General features: G+C 41.7%; 2 protein-coding genes across 3 annotated transcripts; one reads left to right on the forward strand and one right to left on the reverse strand.

Moving 5' to 3' along the window:
• The first annotated feature begins 16 nt into the window (after window positions 1-16).
• Window positions 17-9,932, forward strand: LOC311252188 (protein Wnt-7b-like). Of its 2 annotated transcripts, none has more exons than XM_084345128.1 (4): window positions 17-264; window positions 1,251-1,477; window positions 6,038-6,312; window positions 7,643-9,932. In XM_084345128.1, the coding sequence occupies exons 1-4, from the start codon at window positions 182-184 to the stop codon at window positions 8,120-8,122; spliced, it is 1,065 nt and encodes a 354-aa protein (XP_084201254.1). In that variant the 5' UTR covers window positions 17-181; the 3' UTR covers window positions 8,123-9,932. The 2 variants fall into 2 exon arrangements, with proteins under 2 accessions (XP_084201254.1, XP_084201253.1); XM_084345127.1 differs by having other exon boundaries at window positions 80-254.
• A 68-nt stretch (window positions 9,933-10,000) lies between these two features.
• On the reverse strand, window positions 10,001-20,111 carry atxn10 (ataxin 10). The gene is made up of 11 exons (XM_084345123.1): window positions 19,961-20,111; window positions 19,273-19,464; window positions 19,008-19,093; window positions 18,804-18,900; window positions 18,337-18,501; window positions 18,168-18,248; window positions 17,209-17,365; window positions 16,928-17,045; window positions 16,454-16,629; window positions 13,908-13,971; window positions 10,001-12,477 (listed from the first exon to the last, which is right to left on the reverse strand). The coding sequence occupies exons 1-11, from the start codon at window positions 20,089-20,091 to the stop codon at window positions 12,293-12,295; spliced, it is 1,452 nt and encodes a 483-aa protein (XP_084201249.1). The 5' UTR covers window positions 20,092-20,111; the 3' UTR covers window positions 10,001-12,292.
• Window positions 20,112-21,308: the final 1,197 nt, after the last annotated feature.

A 21,308-nucleotide genomic window follows, 5' to 3' on the forward strand; every position in this document is an offset into this window, starting at 1 on the left:
CACTAGCTGAAGACACCCAACCGCGGAAAGAAGAGAGGAAGAGACGACCCTCCTGAGTTTTTTTAATCTCCTGGGACTTCAGATAAAAGGATATACTCGTTCACCTTCTTTTTTTTTTGGTTTGTCTTCTAATCTTTTCCAACCGCATGAGAGCAGAACCAGTTGGGTTCAATGCGCAACCATGCTCATCATCTCGTCTCGCAGTGCGCTGCTGTCCGTCTACTACCCGCAGATCTTCCTCATCCTCACCAGCGGTAGCTACCTGTAGGTTTCTTATCAATGCACTTGTTTCATTCAGACGCAAGTCGGTTTGATTCGCTTGCGAGCAGCCGTGCCTTACGCGCAATTACGCACAGGGGGAATCAAGTTAGATCGCACCTTGTTGCAGGTGTTTTATTATTTATTTTTACACTTTAAAAATCAGATTTAACATTGCTAAGTGAAGCAAACTGTCATGGTTTTAATCTCTTTGGTGACTTTATTATTTTGGAAATGGAAGAAGTCAGCCACAATTTAGGAAAAGTGGGTAAGAAATGTCGTATAATCATCTCTATTCCGCCATGGAACAAGATCTTATTCCCATAATATGAGCAATTATGTCATTTTCATTCAAACACTACGTCATAAATCGACTTGTAATAAATATCTGGACAATATTCAATCTGCATGTTTTAATATGAGCGCAGCTGATGAGAGAACCTGCTCTGCTGGATTTACACATTACACCAGAACCACTTTGTCAGAGGAGCACCTCGTCAGACAAGGGCCGTAATTGGAAAGCGGCATATGGAAAAGAGTCATGCTGGACTACCTCATGCCTTGCCTATAGGTGTAATGAGCTCTTTCTTCTGGCATTAAACGACCCAGAGCCCTCTCAGAGAGAATGATTGCTGCACCATGCATGCCTCTCATTCGTGACATGGGCAGGTCCTGAAACTTAAAATAGCTGTGGTGGTTCATGTTTTCTGTAACACAGAGAGGGTAGAGGGAAATGGAGTGGATTTGGACCCATTTTAACTATTATTCTCTTTTATGTCTTTATGAGGGTCCATTAGATTACACATGATGTGGTACGGGGTAAGGATGAATGCTCTTATCCTCTCATGTGGTTTATTTGGTTTTATCTTTGTGATCTGCAATGAAAGGTTTAGCAAAAAAAGTCTGTGTGTTCAGGTACTGTTTGTTCCTTTTAATCAACAGCAGTTGTCTCCATCTGTCCCCCTCATTAATCTCCATTTCTCCCCCCTCAGGGCGCTGTCCTCAGTGGTCGCCCTAGGCGCGAACATCATCTGCAACAAGATCCCAGGACTGGCCCCCCGTCAGAGAGCCCTCTGCCAGAGTCGCCCCGACGCCATCATTGTCATCGGCGAGGGTGCCCAACTGGGCATCAATGAGTGTCAGTACCAGTTCCGCTACGGCCGGTGGAACTGCTCGGCCCTGGGCGAGAGGACTGTCTTTGGACAAGAGCTGAGAGTAGGTCAGTCTCTGCTCAGCTTCTATAGACTTTTAAATTTCAATATAGACAGCAGGAGAGCAGGGTGAGTGAGGGGAAGAATGCTGCTCAGGGGGCAGGGGTCTTGTATAAGGTTTGTCTGGTTTATTTCTTGACATTTTTATGCCCTTATTAGAGATTTTTGCTGTCGATAGATGACTTGAAATGAGGGGAGAGAGATGGAAAATGACCTGCAACAAAGGTTCTCATCTTGACTCCAACTAGGGACGTTGTGGTTCATGGTCGGTCCTTAAAACCCCTCAGCCAGTGGGCCACACTATAGCACATCCTTGGACTTACCATACTACCTTACCTTACTTGTACCAAATGTTTTTTTTACAAAAGGAAGTCAGATCAAACCAAATGTAGACACAATAAGTCCTTGCCTTGAGGCAGAGTGTTGAAGTGACACGTCTCTCATTAATCAAGAGTTGCAACAAGTAGCCGATGAATCGATTAGTCAATCGAAAGGAAATTAGTCGCCAACTATTATATAATAATAATAGATTAATCGTATGAGACATGTTTCAGGTAAAAATCAAACTCTAGTAGGTTTCAAGCTTATTGAATGTGAGGATTTGCTGCTTTTCTTTACCATGTGTGATAGTAAATGAAGATTTTTCGGGGTTTTGGACGGCTGGTCGGACAAAAGAAGCAATTGTAAGATGTCACTTTGGGCTCTGGGAAATTGTCATTATGTTTAGTCACGAAATTCATCGATTAACTGTAAAAATAATTGGCAGTCGAATCGATAATGACAATAATCGTTGAATAACTGCCCTAACTGAGCTGTGTGGTCTGATTTTCCCATCCTTGATTTTCCCATACTTGTGGTACAGCTTGTGTGTGGATGAGCACAGTTCGTCATTGTGGTTTGACATCAGCCTGTCTTCTCATTGTTCCCGTATTTATCCTCAAACCTCCTGTAACTGTTGTCAGTGGCACAGGAAAAAAGCAGCAGCATAGCTCGACTGAGTGGCATGAAACCGACTTTGAGATGGGTGGCGAAACACCACATGCGAGAACCACAATAGATTCACAAAAAAACAAAAGGCTTTGAGGAAATTCAATGTGTGTGACATCACTGTGCTTGTAACTCACGTTGTCACAGCAAAGCAGCCATAAATGAGTGCGAAGACTTCCTTCTGAAGGAGGTTTGATGTCTGTCTGGGTGTGACATCTTCTAAATCAAACTTCTGCGATCTGTAAACACATAATCTAACACGTCTCCCTGGTTTTTAGTTGGCATTTTCCCCTGTTTTATTTCTCACCAGAAGCCTGTTTGCTCCTAATGTGAACCTCTTATATAAATTGTGTTGCAGTCCGAAATGTTTTGTTGCGGTCTTGCTGTGGGTTTGGATCCATGTTTAATCTAGCAGCTCTGGGAGCAATCACTTTCTTCTACACGGGAGACAGGCAGACAAGACGTCTGGATCCCTTTATTTCTTTTGTCAGAGGAAATGTCTCTTTTCTCTTGTGGTGTTTAAATGAGCTCAGAAAGACACTTTGGACCCTGTTTTGATCCTCTCGCCCTCCCCATGGAGACAGTTTCACCAAAGAAAGACTTAAAGGAGACTTAAACGTATAAGATCTGTATAATTAAGACTGTTATTTAATGTGAAAACATGTCAGATTCCTTTCATCTTCATGGATTCTCAGTATTGGTTTTCTTATGCCATCTTTGTGCAAAAACAGACCATACCCCCTCTTGCGTCACCAAAGCACCATCCACCACTTGGTTTGATTGACCTGCCGGTCCTTTGGACTCATTAAGCATTGAAAAAGACCAGAGAGATTCATGTTAACCACTAATTGAAGTCAGCTCCAGCAGCTGGATGGCAACAATGGGGCCCTGCATGCAGCACTGTACAATCAAAACAAATCACAGCGCGAGGAGATGGCTGTTTGGCTGTTGCATGCGCCTGATGCCTTGAGAAATGCTCACCATACAATATATCTGAATGGGTCGTGGATTTAGCCTGATGAGAGAAGACTTCAGAGTTTGTTATGAGTTATGGACGGGGGGAACCGCAGGGCCCGATGGTTTTCTGCGAGTGAGTTTGTCAGGTTGGAAAGGAGCCATTAGAGCCGCCTCCACCCGAGACGCCATGCATTAATACTCTGGCAGCATTATCCTGATTGGAGAGGGAGGATATCCTATTACCAATTGTAGTGCCAATAAATTCATTTCCCCCCTCCACACCATAAATATAAAATGTGTTTATTCTGAAGTTCAAATTGTGACATACAAAAGCTTGGGAATGGGCACATCTCACTTGAGCCTGGCCACAGATTATTTCAACATGCAACACAGCGGTATCATTTTAACGTGGACTTCCTAAGACAGACACAGAATGACACTTAAGCCGCGTGAGAAATTCCATTGATGAAAACATAAAGACGTAGCAGCTCTAAAGAAGCTCCTCCAGTCAGCCAGTAGATGTCACTTGTGTTTTCTACACTGCACTCATTACTGTTGCAACAGTCACTGACTGCTGATGCAGATCAGTGACATGAAACAAGGCAGAAAGGGAAAAAAACTGTGAATTCTTGTGAGATTATATAGATGGTCTCAATAATTCTTGTTATATCGATGCTCCTCAGAGTCAGCTTCTGATGTCTGGCCCTTTATTCTGCCTTGGACAGCGTTTAAAATGCACTGCAGCTGAAAAGAACACTACAGTCTCCTGAAGTGCTGATGCTTGAATTTAGTAAACATGGGGTAAGATTACTTAAACATCCTTTCAACATTAATTTACTCTACAACCTTCCAGTAGTGGAGTCATCCAGCAACAGTGCACTTCAGTAATGTTGAGGATTCACAGTTATTGGAAAGGGAGCGAGGTCAGAGAAGGAGAGGCATTAAATACAACTAAGGTTTAAGATCAACATAACGGTGCATCTAATCCACCAACACAGGTGTTTTTACTCATTTTTCTTCTTCTTACGACTGTGTAAGCTTGATATTGGTATTGTTGCACATGTTTGGGTGTCGAAATTTCCCCTTCATCATTTTTTATGGTTCATGAAGTTTGGTGACCACATGTAGCCTAGTTCTCATTCCAACTTCTACCTGAAACAGGTCTGATCAATAACAAGAGGCCTGTGTGGGAGTCAAACTTGCTCACCGTCCCAATTTTGTATTGCGCTCTCTTTCCCTCGATTTCCAATCCTTTTCTGTTCGCCTGTTAGTCATCATAACCTGTTTCTGGCACTGTACAGCGTGTGGTCAACTGCACTGTTGTGCCTCATCCTCCTCAGTGAGTGAGAGACGGAAAGAGAAATGGAGAGGAGAAAGATTATTTTAACATATTTCAGAGGCCCTGGAAAGAAGAATTCCCATTTCTTACATGAAGTTCTAGAGGAAAGGGGCTTTAAAATCTGCCATGTTTATTTTTCTGTCTATCGCTGGGGTCGCACCTCGTCAATCGCAAACAAGAGGCCAACAAACAGGGCAGTGACTGCAAAGACTCTCGAAAGGGTAGGGGCAAAATATTAATGAATGACACGTGAACACGTTAGGTTTCCCGAGAAGTAAAAATAAAATAAAAATGCTGGTTAATCATTATTTTCTTAATTTCATCCTTTAAATGGCGGCAGAATGCAGGAAACACAGTCCTTGAGTCTCATTTTTTTGAGGGTTGGACCCTCAAAACCCCATGTTTTAAGTCTCAAGGCTGGCAAGTATGGTGGGTGTACAGGGCCTTAAAAAAAGAATGGTAAAACTTGATGCAGTAGAAGTCGAATAAGTCTCTCTCAAGTCCAAAAACCAGTCCTTCCCACCGACTTCTCTGGGGAACAGATCCATAGTCGTGGGACCTTCGTCTTCATGCTAACAAAAATAAACATGTGGTTTACATGGTGAAGCAGTCACAGTTTGGTTAGGTTTAGGCAACAAAACAACTTGGTTAGATTTGGGAGATCTAGATCATCATTAATGTTAAACTAAAGTGACTAACATTACATACTGCACTATGTTAGATACGTTATGTCCGTTACTTTATGGAGTTGAGTTAAGCCAAGTCTTTGCTGACTTTCAGTTACACACAGGACACAAACAACCATCTCCTGGGTGAAAGTCATGTGTTTGTTTGACCCAACTATCCCTCACGACCTCCTCCACCCTGTGTGGACTGTCTCACTCTTTATACAGCATCACCTGACATTTTTAATTGTGGTATTCGGACCCATCTGTTTTCCACAGAACTTTATAGGGAGAATTTGACTTAATTTGGCGTAGTCAAAGTCTAAAGTTCTGTTAACTGTACGCAGACTGAACAAACTGGGCAGAGGTCAAGCACCACACATACTGGATCCTACATTTTCGCATAAAGCAACTCAGAAGTGTCATTCATTTTGACTCTTTCAAACTCCAAAAACCCAGATTGTAACGCAGGATCAAGCCTTTAAAAGTTCTTTCAAACTGATTTTAGAACGTCTACTTGAAATAATGAGAGTACTTGTAGCCCATTATGTCACTTTTTGCTACTTTCCACTTTCCACTCCAACTCAAATTGATTGACATTTCGCTCTTTCTCTCTTCAGGCAGCAGGGAGGCAGCGTTCACCTATGCGATCACCGCAGCCGGTGTTGCCCACGCAGTGACCACAGCTTGTAGCCAAGGCAACCTCAGCCAGTGCGGCTGCGACCGCGAGAAGCAGGGCTACCACGACTACCAAGAGGAGGGCTGGAAGTGGGGAGGCTGCTCGGCCGATGTTAAGTACGGGGTGGAGTTCTCGCGGCGCTTTGTCGACGCCCGGGAGATCAAGAAAAACGCCCGCCGGCTGATGAACCTGCACAACAACGAGGCAGGGCGAAAGGTACCACACTCCATATATAACAGTATATAAGGAAAATGTCTAAATTGGGATGGATTGTCCACGATTCTAAAGTTCAAGTACAAGTGCAGCAATGTGACTGAAATGCAAAACTTGGCAGATGCTAAGTGGAACTGTGCCATAGCCCTACAGTCCATTCATGAATTACTCACATTAAGTGAGCATAGAGGATATTATTGCAAGCCTCTCTCTATTCCCCTCTTTTAGTGGCAGCACCAAAGACCATGCTTCTGCACCACCGCACACACTGAACCAACCAAAGTCAAGAGCAAACTCCCCCCAGAGTGAAAGGTTGGCGTTAAGAGTCAGGATGAAGGGGAGTCACTGATTTGACCAGGACAAACACGTTACAAGAAGTTCTAATTACGAGCTTCGTCGCTTAATGATCACACGCTCTTATTGATGGAGAAGTAACTACAATAAAAGTAGACATGGAGCTCAGCCAAAAGGGCAAACAGTCACCTGTCAGTGTTGTCATCTGAGAACATTTGTATGGCATTATAATAGAAATCTGTCTTAAACCACAATGAAATTCTATACGTGTATGGTTGCGCAACAGCTCTGGTCAGTTTTCTGGGGCTGTCACGCCATTATGTGGTCTGAAGAAAGGTAAAGTTAATTAGAGACTACAGTCTCGGGGTATGAGTTATTTTCCCCAGGTTTTTGACATAAAGTTGGCATGCCGGACGGCGGGCTTACCAAAAGAGGCTTGAAGGCTACGCGATCGCTATTGACAGTTTGAGACTCAAACCATGGACATGTACAGACGATCGACAAATTAAGGGACCAACTTAAAGCTCCTGTTGGTAAGATAGTCCATTTTTGAGTCTCATTCCCAACTCATCAAACATTGATGCTTTGTGTTTCCCTAACTCATCGAATACTGATGCTTTCGGATGTGGACTGACTTGACCTACAAAGCGTCAGTATCACTATCTTACTAATAGGGGGCTGGGGGGGGGTTGAGTGCGTTGTTCTGAGTGATTACCTTTATCTGATGATGAATCATTTCTATCGTGAGGAGAGCAGTCTCTTTCACGATGATCCATAGGGGACGAGGGGTCACTGAATGGTTTGATGCATATGACTCATCATTAAAACACCAAATGAGGAAATATCTTTTCCAGTTTCGTCCCTCCAGTGGAGTTCTATGACTCGTTGAATCAATTCCAAGGAGCACTGAAGCTGTTTTTAAGTTGTTTTTCCCCTAATTTGTCACCCGTCTGTATATGAATCATGCAGACTATATTTTCAGCTCTTAACTATCTCTTTTAATTCATACAGACCTAATTTCTACTCTCTATGTGATCAGATCCTAGAGGAGAGGATGAAGCTGGAGTGTAAGTGTCACGGCGTATCTGGTTCCTGCACCACCAAGACCTGCTGGATCACCCTGCCCAAGTTCAGAGAGATTGGCTACCTGCTGAAGGACCGCTACATCGACGCGGTTCAAGTCGAGCCGGTCCGGGCCTCGCGGCTCCGCCAACCCTCCTTCCTAAGGCTCAAAGAAGCACGCGGCTACCAGAAGCCCACGGACACAGACTTGGTCTACTTGGAGCGTTCGCCCAACTACTGCGAAGAGGACACAGTCACGGGAAGTACAGGAACACGGGGCCGGCTGTGCAACGGCACCTCCACCCACACAGACAGTTGTAATGTGATGTGCTGTGGCCGGGGCTACAACACGCACCACTACACGCGCATCTGGCAGTGCAACTGCAAGTTCCACTGGTGCTGTTTTGTCAAGTGCAACACCTGCAGCGAGAAATCAGAGGTTTACACCTGCAAGTAGGGAATGAGGAAGTGGGGGAGAGGCTGGGGAAAGCGGACAGTGACTGAAGACAGGAGGGTTATGATAAAGTGGAATTTGAAGTGAAGGACTTGGAAGTATTTATTGAACAATTTGCACATTTTTACATCCTATTTTGGAATTCTTTAAAGAAAGAAAAAACAGACATGAGGATTGGAATAAAAGAGACACAAAAAAATTCTACCGCGCTGGTACAAAACTGTGACAAAACGCAGCATGTTGCAGTGAAAGGATTTGATGTTCTTTTTTTTTTGCCTCCGGCAAGGCAATGTTTGGAAGACAACATCTTGTAAAGATGTCGCTTACAGATGTCTCACACAAGAGGAAAAAAACAACAAAGACTATTGTTGGATCTCGAGAAGACTTTTGTTACACGGCAACTGGAAATGCTATGATAGCAAAGCGCTTCAGACTGCCATGAAGGGAGACAGGGTTGGATGACGGCAGTGAAATACTTTTAACTGTACACTCACACTGTATTCTGTTTGAACACTGAAATTAAACAAAATTATTTATGTATTTCAAACCTAAAGTCTTATAGGACAGATTTAACATTTTTCCTCTTTTATCATCTTCAATTGCTACTGATACATGTCAAGCTGGAGTCACATTTACAGCCACTAAACAGCAAAATCCTCTGCCATTTCATTTTGTATCCATTATCATTTGTCAGTGGCGTATTTTGCTATAGATTAGTTATTTTTCCTTGCACTCACATATTCACATTTTTTTCTTTTTCATGGGATATCAGTAATTTGAGGGTTGTGCTGTCGAGTGTGCTGACATCTCTCTCATGGACATGTCACCCCCCCCACTCCACCAAGCTCAGAGCCTTTGTTACGCCAAAAGTCAAAGAGGCAGAAAATACCCCCAAACTATTTTAAGCATCCAACCTGTCAGTTCGAACGGCACTTTCCATCCCGACCATGTTCGCTGTTTTGTTTACAGAGGGCTCTTGCCTTCTGAGAAAAGCATGTAAGCCTCATTGGAACTCCATAGAGGTGCAATCAGGTTCAGATGCATCCAACATTCCCATGAACAGCAGAGACGTGGAATTCCACATGGTGGCCTCTGCTTACACAAGGCCTTCCAGTGCGGTTTAGGCCTGCCTGGGTGGATGGCATGTGCCCCAACCACACAGAAGGGGGTATGAGAGGATCAAAGGCCTCAAAAAGCTATTTTTGGACAGCACCCTTAATGTATTCAGAAATGTTTATTTAGGCTTTATATAACTTACAAAACAATTTGAAGAGTATATTTTTATATGAGGAACGTGGCACTTTATGTCATTTATAGATGGAAAGGAAAGTCACTATTTACAAGTGTTTTCTAATGTCATTGTTTTCAGCTTTGAGAGCTATAAATTATTTGGAATTTATGTCTTTGGATCAAAGTTCCTGAACTGTAAATACTCCACGTGTTTTACCAAAGTAGCCCAGATTGTCTCTCTCGATGTTTTCCTTCACAACTCGACGTAGCTCATAAATGCTGAGTGATTCATCAAGTGTTGGAAAGTTGAGGAAATTTTGTAGAAACCACTGTGTATTTGAGTAAATGCATGGATAATTAATAGGAAGCTTTCGATCGAGCAGATTTCTATGTTTCCAGTTGTCTTCATTGCCTTTTCAGTAAACAGGAACAACTGACTGCATCCTTGAAGCGTAGTTGTGACTTCAAATACAGCTAACTTAAGTTTCTTTATTTGTTCTGTGGCAAAATCAAAGTCTGCATCACTTACAAACATGGACGGTTGTATTTTTTCTTTTTTACCAATAAAATTTGAGCATCCTTTTTTAATGCCTCTTGAGTTTTATGTCACGTGTGGCCTTCATTGGCCTTATCAAAAACTTTACAAACAGCTGTTTTTCACACACATACTTTATTAGGCATTATATAAACATTATTTCAACCAAACATCAGTATATATTTTACACCCTGACAAAGTTTTTTTTGCAGAAGGCCAGTAGAAAACCAGAAGGCACCAATACAATTTAGTAGAGGCCTGTGGTAGAAAACGCTGATATGGGAAACACAAGAACTTCTGGCCTCGACTGATGTGGTGCTAATGTGTTAGGAGGTGAACGCACGGCCGCGGCTATGCTACCTCATTCAGCCCGGCTGACTCGCACAGCCTCTTTCCTGTGGGGCTGAAAAGCATTGCAGCCAGTCAGTCAAGCGCAAGTAACAGCTGTTTTGTTAGCTGTCTGAAATCCTGGGGACCGGAACCGCATAAGCTCCCTTCACTATGCCGGCGGATTGAGCGGAGAGTCCAGCCGATTGTTTCAATACATTTTGTCATTAAAAATCAGTGGCAGAGCAAACAGGGTGGAGCAGGGTGTGGGCCCGGCCAGTAAAGCACTGCATTGTTGAGGTGTCAGGACCGTTCAGCTTATCCAGCAACGGGAGGAGCAGGGAGGGATGTCATTCTGCAAACTAATGCTTCTGGTCTGATTCACTCACTCACTCACACTTCGGATGTACACTTTTAGTATGCTCTCATCCATCGTCTACTAATCCAGGATTACTATCTCTTTTCAAAAGAAGCGCATACACGCAAACACACAGCTACAGCTTCATATAAAGTACAGTATTCACTAAATCTCTAAGAAGGTCTATGGAGTCTGCTAAAACTCAAAGATAGCTTGTTCGGAGCGAGGAGAGGCAATGTAAGGTGTAAAACATGAACTCAGTGTTATGAGTTTAAAGGTGGTTAATGATGTATGATGCATGCCATTAGCCCTCATGCATTATTTAGCTCTTATACTTTGCAATAGGGAAGAAATAGAGGATTTAGAATATGTTGAAGAAGAATAAGATGACATTCACTGGACTATGTTGAATATAAAGCTCACTACTGTTATGATCTTAATACAGGAAGCTTTGCAAAAGCAAGCAGAGATGCAGCTCATGCGTAGGCCCGTCACGATAATTACTTTGTCGACTTATTGTACATGTAATTAGTTGTTAGATATTGGCAGTACATTTCCTGTTAATGAATTAATGACTATTCACCTGAGCCAAATGTTTAATATAAGTAGTGGAATTTTTGTTAACGGAGAGTCAGTTTTATTTCTTGCTTTGGTTGTGTGGTTTGATTTTATTATTGGTCATTTATTTTGGATATTTCATATTTTGACGTTTGAATGTTCTTAAGAATTAAATGTTCATTGCTTCATATTGCTCTACATTATATCAGTGGCATTAAAAGCTCCTAACATAGCAATAATATTGTTTATCACAATTATTTCTGGGACAATATATTGTCCGACAAAAGAAGTTATCGTGACAGGCTTACTCAGACTGAGCACTGTTTTTAAATTACAAACATGCATAGCTTCAGTTTTTATTAGTTTTAGTATTGCATTTTGCACTTAGCTGCCCTTATATAAATAATACCTGTTTAGATAACCAGTTATTTGAAGCGTTTGAATGAGAATAAAAGTCTTTGTCCCTCTGGCGAAGACACCGCCCTTAACTAGGTAAGGAGGTGAGGGGGTTGATTACATCATATTTTGGTCATTCTCTGTTTCGCAGTTACTGCGGCAGAAGTCACTATGGGCCTGAGATTAAACCCCAACCCCTGCTGGTAACATCAGTGTCTGTGAAAGTGAAAAGCCCAGACACTGTGGTGCTCTTTGTCTTTGGATTAAAACACAAAGAATCAGCCTTGCCAAAAGGTACCAGCAGGCGCTCGCCGTTCCAAAACTCTTCATTTCCCACACTCGGGTCAAGACAAAACAAGACCTCCTGCTTCTATACCAGGGGGACCCCATGGACCTTTTGTTTATCAAGAATAACTTAAGCCCTATCTGGGCATGAGTGCAATCATCACTGAGGTAGAAAAGTAATTATACATACTTCTCTGACAGAAAAATCTCATTCAAAAGCGCTTTTTTGCTTAATATATCGGCAGTGTGGCTGTCAATTATTCTGGACAGGCACAAAAGTTAGGAATTGTTAGTGGACAGGTTATTCACCAGCAGATGAAGCTTAAGTATTAGGTAACATTAATGAGGCTTGTAGAACAACAAGAGAACATGTTCACACGTGTATATACACACATGTGCCTTATCCTTTTCTAAATAAATACTTCACATGAGAACCTGCGTGCAGGGCTTGAGGACCTCCTCTCTCCTGTCTGCTCCTGAGGTTTTACGAGTCTTTCCTCACAGGTTTGAGCAGCAGGCTTCCATCTCGCTCCTCCACCAGGAAACCCAACTCCCTGAGCGCAGAGTAGTCGGCGCTGCCACGGCGTTCCAGGGAGGCAACCAGCTCCTGGTTCTGTGTGTTGTGTTCTAGGAGGTTCCTGATGGCGAAGATGGCCCACTGGCTGATAACTGCAGGTGTCCGGTTAAGGACAGCAATGACTGTGTGGTATTTAGAATGTTTTTGACATTTTTTTTAATGGTTTCAGGCATATTGTTGGGTGTCAAGTATTTGTCATTCCTCAACAAAAACAACACTACCACATTGCACCACTTCTATAAAACGTCAACAAAATAAATTTAATGCTGTAAACGAGCATGCGAATGCAGTTGCAATGCAATAGTGCATTTACAAAATCGACTTCATGAAAAAATGCATAGAGGAAAAAAAAGTGATATACGTAGACAGATAAAAGGTAGAGGGGGTCACAGTTGGTTAAACATTTTTAACGTTCTCCCCAGGAAGTCAAATTCATGAGTGCCTGGTATTTGCCTTAGGTCAGTGAGTACACATACAGGCCAATAAACAAATGAGTTTCACAGACAGGTTATGTGTGTGATACAAAACATTCCCAACTCACCCCTCTCAAGTTTCCTGCGTAAATCCACAGGCCTTTTTTTTCTATAACAATCTTTTTCTTAACAGAAACAAATGCTGACACCTACACAAAAAAGGTGGACGGAGTGAACGCTGCGTATGGGAGAGAGGCACAAGGTAAAGGCTCGGCTCAGACTATTGACCTGGTTCAAAGACAACCTGGCACGATGCCCTCACTTGAGCCTGCTAATACCAACTGGTAGCAGGATGCCCAGCGGGGGCTCGACATGAGAACGGCTCAGGGGTGGGAGCTCATTGACCAGCAGTAAAACAGAGGTCAGAGTGTTCACAGTGTGTTGTGAACTTACAGCACAGAGTTATCACTGTATTTGACAAACCAAAAGGCAAGCCTTTTGATGGATCACATCTTTGCTAAGCTAAGCCAGCGTGTCAGAAAGATGTTGATTCAAGTGGATGTGTATTTTAGAAGCTGCAGAGATGTTTTTGCATTGGATTGCATCCTATTTAGAGGTTTGATAACATTCTGCCCCCTCATGTAGATAAATAGGGGGCTGAAAAAACATTAGAAACACCTATCAAAATGCAATCTAATACAAAAGCACCACTGTGGTCTAAATAATTACCATAGAACTGACTTGGTTCTCTGAAAAAAGTAGCATTCACAAGCAGCTCCAAAGACTTATGTAATGGACCAGCTGCGAGCAACGATGTATTGAGAGGTGCTGAATGCTATGTGAAAATTTCAACACGTTATGTTGGCCAGCCTACACACACTGCAGCAATCAAAGCTTGATGCAACACTTATTTCTAGTTACAAACACACCAGCCTTCCTGTGCCAACATGCCAAGTTCAATTCTTAAAGCGCCAGTAAAAGATACACAGCGGTTATAACGGCTTCTGGGCAGACAAGTGAACAATGATTTCAATAAACTTGCAATATATGCACATAAACACAGATGTGTTTGTGTTTCCAGATCACTGACTTGGGTTAACAAAGGATACATGGGTTGTTGCTGTCTATGTTGCAGTTGTCCAAGATGAGGGGGATGCCTTCCAGTTCTCTCACCTGAGGAAGCAAGTTCAGTAAGATGTTAAAGAATGTACCGATAAAGGAGTCTGCTTCTACTTTTCATGTTCGGTATCGCTGGACATTTTCCAGTTGTTTTGACAATTTAATACCAGTCCTGGAACAATACTTTTGCAGTCTCTATAAACAGATATCTTTATGGAAACGCAGAATCTGTAGCCAAGGGACAAGATTTTGGTGTTTCAAGCTTTTTGGTTTCCGTTTGCCCAATCGTGTTTGAGCAAGAGGCAGAAGGCATTAGCCAAAATGCAATCTACGAACACATCAGCTGTCATCTGACAACGACTGAGCTTAGTTTTTTAAAAAAGCATCTGCATTCATATGCAGATTAATTAGTCGTCTCTAAACTCAAACTCCATTCTCGCATCTCAAGTTGGTAACTGGACTGTTAACAATTACTGACGAACAGCCGTCATCTATAAAAGGTCAAATGTGTAGGATTTAGGGAGATTTAGGGGCAAAAATGGAGTATCATTTCCATCATTATGTTTTCAATCCTGTATAATCACCTGAAACCAAGAATGTTGTTACTTTAGAATGAGCCTATTATATCGACGAGGAGGACAGTAGCCTGAAAAGGAGAAAACAAACACTGGCTCCAGCGAGGGCCTTTTGTGCTTTTAGCAACCATCACAGGGGAGGGTGAGGCGAGGGGTGTTCAGTCTGCAATCTCACCGTTAGATGCCACTAAATCCTACACATTGGACAACTAATACCAGATCTGAAACAACATTTTGTTGACAGATTTCATAGCTCAAGAGAAGCTCATTTCACAGTGTTTAATCAGAGTATCTGTATGTGCTTTGTGATGACATGATGTACCAGGAATTCTGCATTGTCTTGATAAATCATTCATGAGACAAAAGGAAACTTGCATTTTCAAAGCAGCATGTGAGAGTAGTATTAAAAGCACCAATATTTTTCACCACACAATTCTCATACCAATGACCTAACAATGCTTGGAAAGTGAATTGTAGTATTAGGTCAAGCTGTGCAGTCAGTCAGTAATCACTTTTTTCTTTACAGAGAAAACAAAGTACATATTCATTTAAAGGAAAGAAATGTTTTTGACCGAAGTGTACTTCACATTGCTGCAAAAGCAGCAGTGTGGTTGAGGGTTAGTTTAAGACTGTCCCAATGGGGTGATCTGCTCTGTATCATGTGTCTAATTCTATAGGCTTAATTGTTGTCTTTGCTTGCTGTTGCCCTTGTGGTTACCCTCCAAACAGACTGCTAGGAGCTCCGAGACGAGACAAAGTGCTGAGTTTCAGAAAATGGAAATGTCATTTACACTGTCGAAGAAACAAAGTCGCTGACTAGTGCAAGCGCCCAGGTCTGCATTTTCCACTTTCGAAATAATTGTCTGAAGTTGCTTACATTATGTCCAAACCGATAAAGCGATGAATAACTGGACACTGACTGCAGCTCCGTACATGCAGCTCAGCGCTTTGCATGCACATCTGAAATTACAATCTCTCCCGAAGGTGAACAGAATGACAATTGGTTTACTGGAAGAGTTCTTAGTGAAAACAGATATGGGGTGATTTCTGACCACTGACAGACCACAGATCAGCATCCATAAATATTATAGAGAGGCCAACTGAGGGTGGCCATCCCACAAGCATTCCTCAAATCTGTTTCTATTAAGTAGGACTGAGTCTATAATGTGCCACAGATAGAGGCCCACTCCTCCCAGTCCACTTCGTTTTCTATCTGTGCTTTATGGTAATAGTGAGATGCTGACAGATGGCGATGGAGGGGAACTGATAAAAATCACTAAAGCGAGGGAGGAAATGTCTCACATTTCAGCGCAAAACCAAATTGTTGTGTTGAAAGAGCTCGTAAGCTTGCAGTCGTTGGAACACACAGCCTCGTGCTTCATTAGACGTTACACTCATTTGCGGTGCTCATTCCCGAGAGGTCATGTGGTTTGATACAACAGCTCATTACTAGAGCCTGCACTTTAAACATGCTAATTTAGAGCAGAGACAGGTCTGTCAAAGCAAGACAAGGAGGGCCCCTCAGACCTCCTCTTGACCTGTGACCCCCATTGTGTTAGACTGATCAAGGGTGCTCACTATATCTTGAGAGGCCCCAGATCCCATTAGAGGAGGGATCCAAGTGGATTAGAGAAAGAAAGAAAGAAATTCAAATGAATAACGATAACAATCATTAACACTTACGTAGGTTGTTATTTTGGGTATTTTATGTTGTTTTTTTTCCCTAAATTCCCCTCTTACTTATGGGGAAGTAGATAAATATGGGAATTAATACAAAGATAAATAAAAACATAAGCAAATCAAAACAGGAATATCAATTTAAGTTATGTTTTATGAATTAATTAATGCCTGCATTTATTTTTTATATTATTTTTTATGGAATAAATCGCATATCAATGTATTTATTTGTTCATGAAGTACCATTTTCTGTTCTTTCATCCATCAATTAATTAAATCCAAACCTTGTTCTGGTTGTTAGTGTTGTTGTGACACAGGTTTCCTATCAGCCTGATGAGGTGGGCCTTGAAGCTGATGACAGGGGATTGGTCTCCATCTCCGCCGAAGGAGGAGAAGTTCTGTGCGGAACTGAAAACATTCTTGCTGGACTTCCCTATAGCATGCACCTGCTCCAGGAGCTCTGCAGAGAACACGTTAAGGGTGAAAAGAGGAAAAGCACACAGAGTATTGAGATGATGTTACAGCCATTAGCTCTAATTACTCTAATTATGAATTAAGAATTATGGAATTTGATTTCTACAGTAGATACATTTACTTTAGATACGTTGTCTAAGCAACGTGTTTTTATTTGGATCAAGATCTTCCACCATTTCAATCAGTGTCTACTGTGCACAGATGAAATCACCCAAAGATGCCTAATCTGACCCACAAACTCCAGTTGGGTCAGAGAGGTAGTGTGAGTGTGAGTTTTCATTTACCAACAGTGGTCATTAGAAGGTCCGGATGGTCCTGCAGGAACATGAACTGGCTGCAGTCTGAGGTCATCTCACACAGCACGTCCAGTAGACTTATCACTGTCAGTGCCTCCTGCAGGACCTATAGGGGATTGCAACAAACAGGTGTTGGTCACATGGAGGGTGTTGTGTGAGTTCTTGTTAGGGAGGAGACATATCAGTTAGAAAATGGAAACCTTAAAGTAGAACAAAGCTCTCCCAATAGTACACAGTTTACTCGATTGAGTCAGGTTAACTTTCTGTACCTCCTCACTGGAGACCGAGCCAGTGGCGAGTGTCAGCACAGCTCCACAAACTTTCTGGAAGGTACTAGCCAGGAAACGAGCCACACTGGGTGGGATGCCACACTCATCTGAGTCCTCCTCTCTCAGCTGGGCAAAGAGCAGCTCTAACAGAGTAACTCTGGAAAAAAAACATGCACACACGTCTTTATGACACATCTGCAGCACCTTTTAGTATTACATATTCATATTTTCTGTAACACATTAGCAACTAATTAGTTAGCAGCTTCACACTTAGTCTTTTAGGTAGAATTTAATATTCTTTTTTGTGTTTGTCTATGACCCTTTCAAGCCCTTTGAATTGCTTTGTGTCTAAATGGTGCCCTTAAAAAAACTTGCCATGCCTTATTAAGCCACACAGGTTATTAGTACACTAGCATCACTTCTAGTTTTGAGTTTTGATGCATACAAACATGCAATATTTATTAAGTGTTATTGAGGGAGAATCACTATTCTTGTGGTATCACCACATTATAAGGCCCATACCTTGCAAAGCTTAGTAAGATCATAATTAATTTATAACAATTTCCTTATGATCAATGAGCTTGAATTAGTAGGTAATTGAGGGAAAACTCTTAATGTTAAATAGTGAAAGTTAATGGCCTAGTAGTGATAGGATGTGGTCAGGCAGAATAAAGCATTAAGTGCTTTATAATGACTAGTAAAGAGCCAATAGGCTAATAATATGCACACATATAAGCAATTAGATAATGGTTAATAAGTATACCCTAATATGAAGTGTTTCCTTTTTCTCTATGTGTACTCCATTATAGGCTGTGTTAGCTTTTCTGGGTATATTAACTTGCTATTCTGCAAGTCTTTTATTAGAGGTTTGATGCGGCCATGTTTTATTACAGGGTCAGTTTCTGTGTAATGTAACCAAGTGACATTTACTCTCTGTCACTACATTTAAAGGAAAGTACCTTTCATGGTGAGACATCCCAGAGTACATGCTCTCCACGAGAGCTGAAGACTTGAGGAAATGTTGGGTAGCAATGATAACCCTGTAATTGAGCAAATACAAAATATAACTCTTTATAAAAATGAACAATTGCTTTACATACACCATCACACACACACACACAATCTTACGTCCAGTCCAGGTCAGGCTGGGTCCTGCAGAGCTCCATCACCCTGAGAGCCACCTGGATGTTCTGCGGCTCAGACAGATCCTCCACCTTGGCTTCATCTAGACATGTGTGGAGCACCATAGAGGCGTAGTTCACTGCCTTCTCATCGTCAACACTGAGCAGCTGCCTGTTAACACATGTTTGGGTTGATTCAATGTGTGAACAAATGGCTTGGCTACAAATGTCAGCAATAAAGCTTTCACAAATACAAATACTGCTGCAGAATGTGTGTTCGTGTGAAAAACAAAGGGCTTAACGTGGTCTCACATCAACTCTGTTTTTAGTGTGGAAGAGACAGAGAGCTGTGGATGAGATGCTTTTTACATAATGTAAATCAATCAATCAATCAATAACTATTGTATTAGTATCATAGCGTTTATTTAAAAGTGTTGCTTAACATTAACTTCAACTGTAGTACACAAAACTTACAGGAGAAGATTTGGGAAACTCTGCTGCCAGATGTCGTCTTTACACATTTGGTTTCCAACGGCCAGGTTACCGAGGAACTGGATCCCACAACGAAGAGCTGGGCCATAGAGGATGATTGAAAAAACAAAGATCAGAATCAGAAAGGCTGCATTAAAGAAAAAGTAATTATTTTACGAAGGATCAATTACCTAATTTTAGACTTACGTTCAAGTATGTCATCTCTGTTCTCCAAATTTGGGATCCGAAGGATGCTCAGGAGTTTAAGAGATACATCAATGAAACCAACCTCCCTGGAGAAAAAGAGAATTACATCATTATGTTCTTACTGTATGTTTAGAAGATTATTCCCCTATTTTATGATGTTCCTTAATATCTTTCTCATATTCTCCCATCCACTCATCCTTAATAGTCACGTTATTGTATTCATCTTCTCAACCATCTCATTAACAATGTATGTATCTTGAAGTACCTGAGTACACTCTGGTTGCGAGTGCTCTGGACACAGGCGTTCCTCTGAGCCCTGAAGCACTCAGCGGTCAGCTGCAGCTGCAGGCCGACAGACTGCAGGTCTTCATCCTCACCGCTGACAGCCTGCAGCTCATCACACAGTCGGGACAAGACCTTTAAAAGGCTGGAGAAGGCCTCCTCCTCCACCACATCCCTGGGACAACAGAAAAAGGAAGGCACTATGGTTATTTTAGTACACAAGCCTGGAAGCAATAAGGGGGGGAAATGTGGAGTTGGAAGTTGAACGTCACAGCAGACATTTTAGTTTGACAAAAACAGGTGCAGCTTTACTATAAAACTGTTGCTTTGCATTGTGATAACTGCCTGTACTGACCCCTCATTACCGTCATTGGCTACACCCTGCCCTGATAACTATCTCTAGACAGAGAGCCACTGAGAGCTTTTAAGCTAAATAACTGCTGTAGTTAATAGGTCAGTAAAGTAAATATATCTTAGTTTGCTATACTGCAGCGAGGTGGTTAAATGAGCACCCAACTTAATGGTTAGTGACACAGAACTGGCCTGAATAACGGTCGTAATAACGGACCGGTAATGTCACGCTGGACGTTGTATTCGACAGTACGTAGCGTTAGCTCATAAGCTAACACCCTCAGTTTCCGTTAAAATGCAGTAAATGACTTTGTCCACACCTGTATTCCTTGTCCCGTAACGCAGTGGTGAATGTTTTTAGGACCGGCAAGTGTTCAGAGCGGTGATTTTCATTCAAAATGCCAGCGAAAGACGCTGGGATGTCCAAGTTGCTGTTGGTGATAGCTGCCATGTTTGCCTGCTTCACGCCTGTGGGCGGGACTTCCGGATATATCTCAAACACGCTATTGGTTGAATCCAGGATCAGGGCGGAGTCAGAGCATGTGCTGCTGTTTGCACACAAATGTCAAGTCACTGAGGCTCACTGAGGAGAAAGCTCTGGAGATGTTATTCATTCTTGGTCAGGGCAGGGGATAGCAGAAGTAGAAAGTAACTAAATACATTGCTTCAGAACAAATTTTATGGTGCCTCTACTATTTGATTATATACTTTATACTGTGACTCCACTTTGGCTCCGAGGCAAATATGGTGCTTTTTACTCCACTACATTTATTTTATCTATTTGAGTTCACTTTGCAGATTGAGATAAATAATATATAATCAATTAATAAATTATCATGTGTTATTAGGCATATACTCTATTGATACCAGGGGTAAATTCATAAATCAAACAGCAGTCTATAAAGTGGTTAACGCCCCACCTATATCAGCTGCAACGTTAAAGTAATGAACAAATGACTGCATCAGTGATTTTAATCCAATAATACTTTATTCTTAAATGGGCTGCTCTACATAATGAGTACTTTAATTTGTTAAGTATATTTTGATGCTGATAAGATAAGATGTTCCTTTATTGATCCCCCTTGGGAGAAATTCACAGGTAACACAGCAGTACAGAGGGAAATAAGTAGCAGCACAAGAGTGAGTCTCAAAAAATAGAGACAATAATGAGGAGATATTGGAAAGAATAAAATAACATTTTGGATAAAAATATAATAAAAACTATTTGAATAAAGATAAACATACCATATACAGTGTGTACATGACGTGTGCAATATATAATAAATGTGCCTGTGCAAATGTGTAATGTGCAGGGTTCCTGAGATAATAAAGTGACAGTGAAGTGTATGGTTGAGTCTCATCAGTCTAGAAAGGAGGTGTTGGGAGCTGTGGTGGTGGTGTTGTGTAGTCTTTTGCACTTTTGCACATGCTAATAAAGAAGCCTCTTTATAACTTTCTTCATTCATTTACACTTTCGTTTTCATTATTGCTATTAATAATTCATAAAGAAGCATAACCAATAATCTAATTTAGATATATACCATATTGTCTTCCGGTATTACTGACAACTTCAGCTTCAACTTTATGCAAAAAAGGACATTTGCAGCCAGGCGAAATATAAATCAGTACCATGTTCTAATAAGGCAGCCTTTATAAAGGGTTTTTAAA

This window comes from Pagrus pagrus (genome assembly GCF_965226575.1).
Source record: "Pagrus pagrus genome assembly, chromosome: 23".
NCBI classification, from domain to species: domain Eukaryota; kingdom Metazoa; phylum Chordata; class Actinopteri; order Spariformes; family Sparidae; genus Pagrus; species Pagrus pagrus.

Bases quoted from the DNA above. Each gene is read 5' to 3' on its own strand.
- atxn10 (XM_084345123.1), bottom strand. From the start codon at position 20,091: ATGGCAGCTATCACCAACAGCAACTTGGACATCCCAGCGTCTTTCGCT. The intron at 18,901-19,007 runs GTAAGTCTAAAA...TCTATGGCCCAG, and splicing joins CAGAGATGACATACTTGAAC to CTCTTCGTTGTGGGATCCAG. The intron at 18,502-18,803 runs GTAAGTTTTGTG...ATGTGTTAACAG, and splicing joins AGTTTCCCAAATCTTCTCCT to GCAGCTGCTCAGTGTTGACG.
- LOC311252188 (XM_084345128.1), top strand. From the start codon at position 182: ATGCTCATCATCTCGTCTCGCAGTGCGCTGCTGTCCGTCTACTACCCG. The intron at 265-1,250 runs GTAGGTTTCTTA...CTCCCCCCTCAG, and splicing joins CTCACCAGCGGTAGCTACCT to GGCGCTGTCCTCAGTGGTCG. The intron at 1,478-6,037 runs GTCAGTCTCTGC...TTCTCTCTTCAG, and splicing joins TGGACAAGAGCTGAGAGTAG to GCAGCAGGGAGGCAGCGTTC.